General features: G+C 38.9%; 1 protein-coding gene across 6 annotated transcripts in view; it reads right to left on the bottom strand.

The window, feature by feature from the left end:
- Positions 1 to 12,763, bottom strand: part of Slc9c1 (solute carrier family 9 member C1) — a 66,726-nt gene that overhangs the window by 18,320 nt on the left and 35,643 nt on the right. For all 6 annotated transcript variants that reach the window (XM_090346683.1, XM_090346674.1, XM_090346666.1 and 3 more), the window contains 3 exons: positions 8,644 to 8,741; positions 4,981 to 5,100; positions 447 to 642 (listed from right to left, as the gene is read on the bottom strand). In XM_090346683.1, the coding sequence (XP_090202809.1) occupies positions 447 to 642; positions 4,981 to 5,100; positions 8,644 to 8,741 (414 nt within the window). The remainder of the gene's footprint in view (positions 1 to 446; positions 643 to 4,980; positions 5,101 to 8,643; positions 8,742 to 12,763) is intronic.

Here is a 12,763-nt window from a genome sequence, read left to right as displayed (position 1 = left end):
TTTTTTTTTTTTTTTGGTTGATTGTGGGGCTTGAACTCTGGGCTTGGGTGCTATCCCTGAGCTCTTCAGGTCAAGGCTACTGGCCTACCCCTTGAGCCACAGTGCCACTTCCAGTTTCCTGTTAGTTAATTGGAGATAAGAGTCTCAGAAACTTCTGTGCCCAGTCTGGCTTTGAACCATAATCCTCCAGCCTCAGCCTCCTGAGTAGCTAGGACAGGCGTGAGCCAAAAGCACCCAACTCCTGTCATATATTGCAAATACAGACTGAATGACTAAAATCTATAAGTTCATCTTAAGCAGCATCTTAAAAAGTGGATGATTTTTGTGTGTGTGTGGTGCTGAGAAGAGCTTCACATACTCTTTCAGAAAACTATAACTAATGTGGAGAGGATGTAACACATTTACATTCACAAATAACATATTCGCAGATACACATTTTAGATTACCTTAAGTAGACTCTCTAGAATGTAATAGGCAAGAAAATAGTAATTCGCATGTCTTATTTCAATGTCATAGATGTCCTTCAGTTGGGAGAGCCAAGACAGGGCCATTGGATACGTATTCATAACCACTACCAGGTAGCCAATATACTCAAACTCTTCAGCAAACACTATTTTATGGCATAAACGAAGAGGGACATATCTGTTTTAAAAAAGGCAGTTTTAGATGTTATATTAAGTACTTTTCACATATGCTCAATTCTATTTAGCACTATTAATCTTAGCAAACAGCCTTACCAGCCAACTCTGCCTGGCATCTTAATTTGGATATTGCCATTTACATGTCTTCTTTTTCTAAATATCTTAAGTCTACTTTTCTCTTTTCATTCACTCTTCCTTTTTATCAGAAATACTTTTGGTCTAAGAGATAGTTTAAACTGCAAATATTATGCAATGAGAATCCCTCCCACTTTCCCATAATTCCACTTCTCAGATTCTTTTGGGAACATTTTCAATATTGTCCTGATATTTCAAAAATACTTATCTTTAAAAAGAAATGTAAATCCGGATGCAGTGGCTCATGCCTGTAATCCTAGCTACTCAGGAAGCTAAGATCTGAGGACTGTAGTTCAAAACCAGTATGAGCACTAAACTCTGTGAGACTCATCTCCAATTAACCACCAGAAAACCAGAAGCAGTGCTGTGGCTTAAGGGGTAGGGCAGTAGCCTTGAGTTGAAAAGCTCAGGGACAATGTCCAGGCCCAGAGTTCAAACCCTACGACCGATAATAAAATAAAAAGAACTGTAACTTACTTCATTTTAGCATTACAGTGTGAATGTCTTCCTTTGTCCAGGAATACATTGGAAAGCCCAGGTAAGGTACTGGTACACTATGTAAAATTTTTATTAAAAATAAACAGATTTCTGTATCATAAAAAAGTTTTCATACCAAGAATTAATAATGAATGGAATTGTGAGCCTGGCTTCTGTGGATCATGCCTATAATCATAGAAACAACTGAGGCTGAGACCTGGAGAATCAAAATTCACAGCTAGCCTAGACAGAAAAGTCTGAGAGACTCCATCTCCAATTAACCAGCAAGTGGTGAGCAGGAAAGTCAAGTGAGAGCACAAGGACCTTACAGGACTCAGGTTCCGGCATCAGTATAGACACATACATACACTGGAATTGTGAATGAGAAGATTCACATTTTATATACTTAATGTTACACATTTTTAAGTACTAGGATTAAACTCATGGCCTTGGGCATGCTGTTCAATTATACTACCACTGAGCTTCAACCCTATCTCTTATTACTATTATTTATTCATATAGTATGCATTATCACTACTACTCAAATCATATTATTGATAGTTATTAACTGAATTAGTTATTATTAATTGAATAGCTTGATTATTTTCCCAGTCCCAGTCTATTATGGGTGAGAAGCATTTTCATAATTTTAGGTCTCATTTCAGAAAAAGGATAGAATTATGAATATGTGGTCATATGGTCATATGGTCACATGACCAAGTCCCACCAAACCTCAGGTAGTGCATGGGTGTGAAAGGAGTCATGAACCATATTCATTTCCTTGTCTTGCCTGATTACATTTCCTGGCAGCAAAACCCTATTTGGCATAGCACTGCACTTGAGATATCTCTGGGTTAAGTTTATGGCTGGCTATAATTTGTCTTGTTTCTGTAGAATGACTGAATTAAAAAAGTTATGAAAGCTAGGCATGGTGGCTCACGCCTGTAATCCTTGCTACTCAGAGAGCTGAGATCTGAGGATCAAGGTTCAAAGCACAAAGGAACCTGAGAGACTTATCTCCAGTTAACTTTTAGAAAATGGGAAATGGGGTAGCCTTGAGCTGAAGAGCTCAGGGACAGTGCCCAGGGCCAAGTTCAAGCCCCATGGCCCACAGAAAAAGAAAAAAAAGATATGAAGAGGGCCACACTTTTAAAATTGTTCCAGTATTTGTTAACTTATTAATTTCTCTTAGAATGCTTTATTGCTTTCTTCTGGGCTATTCCTGCATAATGAGTTTTATTCTATATGCTAACAAGGCAATGTGAATGTATGACCTTGTTGGACTTTGACTGAGACAAAATAGGCCAGAAACTCTACATATCATGCAATCTAAAAAGCTCTGTTCAAACTTAAAAGCCCATAAGAACACTGACACTGCTTTGAAAATGCTGTATCTATTTTTCTCCCACATGCAATAACTCTGGTAAACAGTGGTTAATATACATTTCAGAAAATACTAAGGAAACATTTAACATTCTTGTGGAGTTGCAGATCCTTTCTCATTGGCTACGATTGTGAGAACTTGACTTGGATACATCAAAGGGGAGAGGCCTGAGACCATCACTTTCCTTCTAGTAACTGATCTCATCCTTTTTATGATTAGATTCTTCAAAAAGTGTTATTATAATTAGGTATTCATCTGTAATCATCTTTGATTATATATATGTTTATGTATATATATATATATCATATCCTACTCATTTCCAGATATAAGAACCTTGAAAGTCATGACACTTTGTGACACATTGGTCTTTGCTCCAGGTATCTGTCTAAAACAGAACATATTCCTGCCTTCCTTAGCTTTTAAGTGCTGCCATCTCTTTTGGCCAGTCCAGAATTTAATCCAGCCTTTTGCTAGATCAATCTACAAAGACCCATCTAATGTAGATGGTATCTCCAGCACCTTCATCCATTTTCTCAGCAAGCTTCACTTGCTGCCTTGATTCTTGGGACCTCAGAGACAATGGTAATGGGATTGGTTGCTCATTCTCACATAACAATTTTAGCCACACATTCCATTTATGCTTCCCCCCGCCCGTGGATTATTTTATTTTTTCAGATTTCAAAGAACCAACCCAGTAGTGTAACAGTTCCAGCTCCCATTGTTCTGAAAGATTGATGAGCCCTGGGTGATCAGGGGCTCTGAAAGGCCCACACAGGCCATTCGGTTCTGACTGACCTCTCCCTATGCTGTAAGCTCTGGCCCAGTGTCCTTGGGATTAATTTCCTTTTTGTGTAGATCAAGCCTACCATTACTTCAGTAGTTTGCAGGTCCTGTGTTTCTCCTTCCAGCTGTGCTGAGACCTAACATATAATTTCCCTGGAAGTGATGAAAGGCGATCAAGACTAAACTTGAGAAAAAGATAAATTCATTTCTTGATGTCTTTGCAGCTTCTCAGGGTGACAGGAAACTGCATCTCCAAATTGTGAGAGGGACTGCTTCTGCCACATACAAGTGTGTTCATGAGAATTCGGGGCTCAAAGCCTTGGGGTTTGTCCACCCTTGTGTTAGCAGCTCAGGTGCTACACTTTTTCCCTCAGCGCCCTGGGATGGAGAGAAAGGCCTCTCCAGTGTTCTACATTTATTTTGCTTTGCACAGCTTTCGCTGAATATACTCAAAATTTCATATATTATAGCGATTCCGTTGTCAAATTTCAACATGTTAGCCTAGTTATCTTACAGATAATATTGGATAAGTCTAATAATTAAAGACTGAGAACATAAATGTGTTATTAGTTTTTCTTATTCTCTTTCACGGCTATTTTTTTTTTTTTGGCCCATCGTGGGCTTGGGCTCAACGCCTAAGCTTTGTCCTTGCATTTTCTCAAGGCTAGAGCTCTACCACTTGAGCCACAGCACCACTTCTGGCATTTTTTTCTACATATGTGGTACCGAGGAATCGAACCTGGATCTTCGTGCATGTTAGGCAAGCACTCTACCACTAGGCCAAACGCCCAGCCCCTTTCACAGCAATTTTATTCCTCCTTTGTTTGGTAATAGTGCTAGTGATTTTATCCACCCTTAGTGGATTACTGTTCAGCATTAAACAATATGTATATATCTAGTGCTTGTTCTTATATAATTTTTATAGCAATTGCCTGAAGTTAACCAAGAAAGGCCCAGTTAGCATATTTTAGTACCTTGGACATGTCAATTATTGGCGTATATAGTTTAGTCATGGAAGATTACATAGATAGTTACAATACCCAGTTCCTAAACAGAGAAACAGAGGCCTACAAGGTTCATTCAGCTCACTCATGAAGCCTAATGAAAATGAGCAATGCGAGGATAATATACTGATGTTTCCACTTATTGAAAATTCAGAATAAGGAGAAGGAAACAGGCTAGTGCTTGGGAAGAGCTGCAGGAGGAAGGGAGTGAGGAGATGCTACCAAATGGTTTACTTTAGGGACCAATGCAAGTGTTGATGTTTGCCCAACATGGAGAAGGTACTAAAGAACCCTGACACCTAACTTAAAAATAGAACATTACTATTTCTTTAAGTAATTCTCTTATGCGTATATATGTACATATGTATATATACATGTACATATGCACACACATGTATATATACATATTTATATATACATATATAGGCATATGGACAGATACTTCTATAGTTTAAAGCAACTTCAAAATATTTTGCAAAGTGCTTAGGTTAGAATTAAAAAAGAAATAAAAGGGATTTGAAACGTGACCTCCGTTTTTCATTTCAACATTGCTTACCTGGATGGTGTTCCTTTCTCTTTTTTGGTATTATATACCCAGTTGAGAAGTACTTTTCTAATGAAGGCAAACAATTTTCTGCTCTCAGAGTAAGTCTTTATTGTCTCAGGACTCATATGCCTAAGAAAAGGAGAGATCGCTAAGCATGTTGAGGTAAATTCCATACAATGTTGGGGAAAGGCAAAAGAAATATTTTATGCCTCAATGACTGTAACTTGGATATTTTGTTGAATAGTTTATTTCCAACTCATGGTGCTTCAGACACGAATAGTCAGACAATAGTGAGGTTTTAAGATTCATTCATTTGAGAGAGGCTCCAAAAAATTTGGGATACTCATTTTGAAATATAGCTAGTTCACTTCTAAATAAAGGTAGTTAACATTCAGAGAGGTAAAGCAAAGCATGATTCAAATATTTGAGGTTCTGAGACATCCAAGTTTGCATTCTTGATTTCCGTTGTCTAGTGTGGTAGTAAACAAATGTTCTTGCTAAGGTGCTTCCAGATGGGGTGGAAATATGTACTGAAGGCTGGGATAGTTAAGTGAGAAAGTCATGTGAAGTGTCTAACTTGCCTCATACATCTTCCCAGCTGCAGTTTCACACATGACCAGCAGTCATGTGTTTAGATGACAACAAGGGTTAAAGTGTTAACTTGGAGAATTCAGTGTCAAATAATCTCAAAGACATTTTGGTATCACTTGCCAGGGGTCTGGTGATATTTATGCTTGGTTTGTTCATTTTTGTAATGAGCTAACTCAAATTTGGTGCTGTGATTTGGTCTTGCTTAGCCAATTCTCCTGATTTTTGTAAGCAATTTACTACTGTTGAACAGATACTTCCATTTTCTTCATCAGAAAGACAGTAGGGACCTCTCTCTCTCTTTGTGTCTCTCTGTCTCTCTCTCTGTCTCTCTCTCTGTGTCTCTCTCTGTCTCTCTCTCTGTGTTTCTCTCTCTGTCTCTCTTTCTGTTCTCTCTGTCTCTGTCTCTCTCTGTCTCTCTGTCTCTGTCTCTGTCTCTGTCTCTGTCTCTGTCTCTCTCTCTCTCTCTCTCTCTAGATCTTAGACTCTAGCTTGCTATATGGCTTACTAGACCATCATTAATATATTTGGAGCCCAAGGAAGAAATGGACTTTGTCTTCCCTGTTGATCATCGTATGCAACTTTTGCAGTTTCTCCATCAGTTGAAAACAATGAAACCAATTTGTTCTTGAAGTTTTAGTATAATAATATAACTACAGGGACAGTCTTCAATGTGTGTGTGTCTGTGTGTGTGTGTGTGTGTGTGTGTGTGTGGTTTGACTTATTCATAAAGTTGATGTGATTACCGAAAGTTATATTTGCTAAATGCCACGGATATGTCATAAATAAATAAGACTGTCTGTCCTCAGGGCTCCAGCAAAGTGAAAAACTCATGCAAATAACAATTGTGCTGAAGTGTAAAGAGTGTTATCAAAGAGATAATAATAGGCCATACTCTACCCACAAAGAAAGCATGGAGTAGACATGGGGAATCAGGAAGCCTTACTTGCTGTCTAAGCTATGGCAATTTTGCAGGCTCCTACAGACTTATTTATGAGTGCAAGGGTGTGATCATTCAGAGCTGAGATTGCTAAGTCATTCAGGCTCTCCAATTCCTTTTCAACAGTAACATGTAGACAGTTTGCAACTGACTTAGGAAAACAGATCAATCTCTGTCATTGGGAGGCAGCTTGGATTTGAAATCTAGCTCTCTGAAATTTATTAGACAAATAACATTGATAAATGAATCATCTCTCCGTGTGTTACTTTCCTACCTTAAAGATAACAAGACCATTTCTCTCATGGAATTTTATCAGAGAAAAAGAAAATAGGTACATGTAAAGTTTATCAAAATGTATCAAGTCTTGGGGCCAGGAGTTTGGCCTAGTGGTAGAGTGCCTGCCTAGCATGCACGAAGACCCAAGTTCGATTCCTCGGTACCACATACATAGAAAAAGGCTGGAAGTGGTGCCGTGGCTCAAGTGGCAGAGTGCTAACCTTGAGAAAAGCCCAAGAACAGTGCTCAGGCGTTGAGCTCAAGCCCAGGACTGGCAAAAAAAAAAAAAGAAAGAAAGAAAGAAAAAAAATGTATCACGTCTGACCAGGCACAGAGGGCTGGTGCCTGTAATCCTAGCCATTCAGGAGGTCGAGATCTGAGAATTGTGGTTGGAAGCCAGCTTAGGCAGGAAAGTCCGTGAGAGTCTTATCTCCCATAAAAACTACTCAGAAGAAGCCAGAAGCGGCTCTGTGATTCAGGTGGTAGAGTGCTGGCCTTGGGCAAAAGCAGCTCAGGGACAGTGCCCAGGCCCAGAGTTCAAGACCCAGGACTGCCAAAAAATAAAAGTACCAAGTGTGGAACTCAGTAATAAAAATAAAGCAGATATTTCAAATGTTACTTTTAGGAAGGCAATATATTGGTTTAAGTTGAACACATTCACACACTCATTTCTCCCAAGTTCTTCAATTCCATTCAGTCTACTTAAGCATTTGAAAGTTTTAAACAAATGCAGATACTTATAAGATATAGAGAAATATTTCAATGTTATACATTTTAAAAATGAAATTATACGTATTATATATTTCTTATTTCATCCTTGACACAAACCTCAGATTGATTTGTGTGGCTTGGAATGAGAGCTCTTGCATTATTTTTAGAAATACAGCAAGGCTACAGCTTCAGGCTGCTTCTCTCATTCAGCTGCGCCCTTCACTGCACAAGCTGGCTCATGAAAGTGGACATAGGATGGCACATTTAGGTATGTGTATATCAAAGAGCCAAGAAGAATCTGGAAATAAGTTTAGGGACATGATAGCTGGGGATGTGGAGGTCTTTGACAAGTGGAACGGGGTCTGGGACTAGCTTTCAGTGGACATTGATCCAATTGCATCACAATTTAACTCCTCCCTCTGTCCAATCACATATGCTCCAGAAGTGGCTTGAGGATGATCTCCAATGTGCTCTCTTGAGGGACTCTATTTTTTTTTTAACTAGTCTTGGGGATTGAACTCAAGGCCTGGGCACTGTCCTTGGACACTTTTGTTCAAGACTAGCACTCTGCCACTTGAGCCACAGAGCCACTTCCAGCTTTTTCCTGTGTAGGTGGTTCTGGGGAATCGAACCCAGGACTTTGTGCATGCTAGGCAAGTATGCTACCACTAGGCCATACTCCCGGCCTGTACCTCAGTATTTACTGTGAAGGCCTGTCCTCTAGCTTAGAGAATGAGTGTTAGATTCTAAGTGTGCTGAGTATTGAGAGTGTGCAATATTGCCTGTGACCTGAGATACATTGGCAGAGATTAAGGAAAACTGTTCTTACATATTCAAAGGTATCCCTTTTCTTCTTCTCAAAAAAATTGCTTGCTATAGGTTAGCTTGGCAGGTGGAGGTTGAGAAAAGCAATAACAGATCCTTTATGTCATAAAGAGCAGCTTGCACCACTGCACATTGGTGTGAATAAGGTACAGCAAGTTTGGGAAGCTGCAAGTGGGTGATTTGGCCTGAGCTTGGGGTATAGAGCAGGAAGTAGCTTACACATATAACACTAGGCGAAGCTAAGCAATCAGACAAAAGCCAGGAAACTCATTTGCATACTTTCCTACATGCAGTGGCTTAGGATAGAAGGCTTATCCTGACAACATACTTACTCTCCTTTCTTCTCACCGAAGCTTCCTGCTGCCCCTACCAGCACCTGCACTGCATTCTGGGACAGAGTCTCATTCCTGTATTGTCTTTGGTAGCTTGCCTAAAAGAACGGTAGATTCAAATCATTATGTAGCATGGACAACAATGGAAATTTATTATCTTCCTTACAGCAGCTTCAAAAATAAAAATAAAAGAAGAAGAAGGGGCTGGGAGTTTAGCCTAGTGGTAGAGTGCTTGCTTAGCATGCATGATTCCTCGGTACCACTTACATAGGAAAAAAAAAAAAGCCAGAAGTGGTGCTGTGGCTCAAGTGGTAGAGCTCTAGTCTTGAAGAAAGTCCAACGACAGTGCTCAGGCCCTGAGTTTAAGCCAAGGACTAGCAAAAAAAAAAAAAAAAAAAAAAAGAAAAAGAAAAAGAAAAAGTCCTCAATCATCTAGTATGCTTTCAGAAAGTGTCTAGACCACCAATAAGTGCAGAAAATGGATCTAGGTTTTGGGTGGAAGAAGCTAATTTTGTAAGAAACTAGGGTGCTGGTTTCTGGTTGTCAAGCAAATTTTAAACAAAAAATGGAGTTCTGAAATACTGAAGGATTTTAAAGATCCAGATTTGCATCTTTATTTAAATCCCTATTTCCTAATATTTCTGTAACAAAACATCATTTTTATTTATTTTTTTTATTTTTATTTTTTTACCAGTCCTGGGCTTGAGCTCAGGGCCTGAGCACTGTCCTTGGACTTTCTCAAGGCTAGAGCTCTACCACTTGAGCCTCAGCACCACTTCCGGCTTTTTTCTATGTATGTGGTGCCAAGGAATCGAACCCAGGTCTTCACGCATGCTAGGCAAGCACTTTAACCACTAGGCCAAACTCCCAGCCCCCCAAAACATCATTTTTATTGTGATAAAGGGATCTCAACCAGGAGGATGACAGTTGAAGACTATTCCAGGCACCAAGTCAGCAAAATCCCACCTCAACCAATAAACTGGGCCCAGCTACTCAGGAGGCATTGGTAGGAGGGACTTAAATCTCAAGATGGCTGTGGGGAAAACGTAAGACTCTAGTTATAAACAAGCTCACACAAAAAAAGAGCTCTAGGTGTGAATTAAATAGTAGAACAGGTGGAACATTCTGGGCTCAAGCCCCAGGACTACTCAAACTAAAAACGGAAAAGAAGAAAAGGAATTGCCACTATTCTGCACAATACAGTAACTATTTTCTTCAGTACCAATATGAAGAATACACTTAGACTGGGGGGAAACGTCTGATACCATGGACACAGTTGTTGAGCTCTGTGTTGTATAAATGCTCAAACTGATGAGAACTACAATGGGATCCTAAACTGGGATCTATGTTACAATCAAAGATTCCTTGGATCTATAGCAGGCATTCTTACTATACAATCATTTAAGGGGGCACACACACTTCTGCTTTGCTAGAAGAAACTATCAACTAAACTCAAGGATTGTGATCCAAAAAATTACTTGATGGACTTGGGGAGTGTAATTCAAGGGGCTTTCCTTGCACGAGGCTCTGGTTTACCGCAGCCATCACCAGTACAACCAAAGTGAAACAACTCATTTTCTGTATTTAATTTCATATAGTTCCATCGTCCTTCTCAAACAGTGTGAAAGTATTGTCAAAGCAGAATAAGATTACAATGTTTTCATTCTATTTGAAAGTAAAAATGATAGTTTATGTAAAAATGAAAAGTTGAGAATATGAGTCTCAAACTTAGAAACATAAATGACCAAGCAGTTAGATACCAGGAAAAATTTAAGTGATCATTTCTATAACAATGCAAGATGGAGGGAACGATTAAGTTCTTACGACAACTTTCTGAAGAAGGAATGTACCCTACATTGCATGGAGGTAAAAATTGAGGGTTGGTGGGCGAGTAGTTTTCTCAAGATGATATTTAGCGACTCAGATTTCTCTCAATTTGAAGCTTAGCTCCTACCTCCCAAAAGTGGTATGTCCCCTACTCTATGTGACTCTCCTGCCCTGCTGTGCTGTTAACACAGAAATGATGTGGTCTCAGTATATGGAGAAGACGCTGTTTCAGTGAACAGGAACTGGCTAAGATTAGATTTAAAGAAATGCTCAAAGATTTGAAAACTGTGTGTAGACCAATTCCTGTGACTCTTGAGAGCATTAAAATTGAAATCACAGAAAGCAAATCAACAAATGAATATGAACAGGAGTTACAGCTGGGATGAAGATGGACTGAAGATGTGATCCATGGATCTGGAAATCAGCAGAGATACCCACTGCTTTGAAAATTAGGGTTCTCTGAGGAAGACATAATTGCCAGCACAGAAGAAAAAAAATCAATAAATAAAAGTAAAAATCAGCAGTTAGAAATGTAATAGCAAACTAGGTAGTTGATGGAGAAATAAAGAAAATAACATGGAGTATTTATTGCAGAAAATACAGATTGGTGGGGCCGGGAGTTTGGCCTAGTGGTAGAGTGCTTGCCTAGCATACACAAAGACCAGGGTTCGATTCCTCGGTTCCACATACTTAGAAAAATCTGGAAGTGGTGCTGTGGTTCAAGTGGTAGAGCGCTAGCCCTGAGAAAGCCCAAGAACAGTGTTCAGGCCTGAGTTCAAGGCCAGGACTGGCAAAAAAAAAAAAAAAGAAAATACAGATTGGTGAAGTGGAAAGAGTTGACATCATTTGGGCATCATATTCTTCTAATGGGGAAAATAATCAGTAAAGAAAATCAAATTCTTCATTATGAATTAACTAAATATTGTGAGTCATATCATATTAATAGTGAAATCAAGTCTCTAATATGGAAGTTTCTGCATTTATTCTGATAGGTCTCTAATACTACAGATTTGTGAAATTAAGTGAAAATCTGAAAGTTATCAACAGACATAATCTCATAAATTTTATTTATTTATTTATGTATATGTTTATTTACCAGTCCTGGGGCTTGAACTCAAGGTCTAGGCACTGTCTTTGGACACGTTTGCTTAAGATTGGTGTTCTAACATTTAAGCCATAGTGCCACTTCAGGCTTTTTCTATGTATGTGGTACTAAGGAATCAAACCCAGGGCTTCATGCGCAATAGGCAAGCACTCTACCACTAGTCCATACTCATGGCCCTGATCTCATAAGATTTTTTTTTTGTCAGTCCTGGGGTTTGAACTCAGGGCCTGAGCACTGTCCTTGGGCTTTTTCCCCAAGGCTAGCATTCTGCCACTTGAGGCACAACACCATTTCTGGCTTTTTCTATGTATGTGGTACTGAGGAATGAAACCAGGCAAGCACTCTACCACTAGTCCAAACTCCTGGCCCACCTGATCTCATAAATTTTAAAGCTAAAATGGAATCATAATAAATGTACACATATTCAAGCAGAAAGAGACTACGCTTAATTACATAAATATTAAGATATTTTGTACATTTCAACCTAATGTCCACAAATGAATATATCATTAGCAGGATGCAGCTCTGATATTTTTTATAACTGGTACATCTTTAGGTGTTTACTAATGTCACTTTTTACTTTTTAAAATTTTATTGTAAAGGTGATGTACAAAGGGGTTATATGTTATATAAGGTAATACGTACATTTCTTTTTGAGCAGTGTTATCCCGTTAAGGTAACTTTTTCTATGTGAGTAGGCTAGAAGTCCTAGGCAAACCATTAGAAGGTGAATTTCAAAGTTAAGTCTCAACTTGGGCCTTGCATGGTGGCTCACACTTTTAATCCCAACTACATGGGAGGTGGAGATAAAAGGATAATGGTTCAAGGCTAGCCAAGGCAAAACAGTTAGCAAAGCCCTATCTTCAAAAGAATTTTTTTGTTATTATAAAGGTGATGTACAGAAGAATTGCAGTTACATAAGTCAGAGAAAGAGTACATTTCTTTTTGGACAATGTCACTTTTCCTTCCCTCTCTCCCCCAGCTTTTCCTTCCCTTCCCCACCTACAATTTATATAGTTCGTTTTCAACATAGTATCTATTGAATACCACTGCTATATTTGTTCACCCTTTGTCCGTGCATTTCTGTGATTCTTCTTGGTCTCCCAAAGACAGATAAATGAACTAGCAAAACAAAAAGAAAACAAACAAAAAACAAAGAAAAGATCCTTTTGTTTTGATAAATAATAT

Source organism: Megascapheus bottae, chromosome 1, assembly GCF_031878675.1.
Source record: "Megascapheus bottae isolate mThoBot1 chromosome 1, mThoBot2.hap1, whole genome shotgun sequence".
In the NCBI taxonomy this organism is placed as follows: domain Eukaryota; kingdom Metazoa; phylum Chordata; class Mammalia; order Rodentia; family Geomyidae; genus Megascapheus; species Megascapheus bottae.
This window is presented reverse-complemented; position numbering and strand designations above follow the sequence as displayed.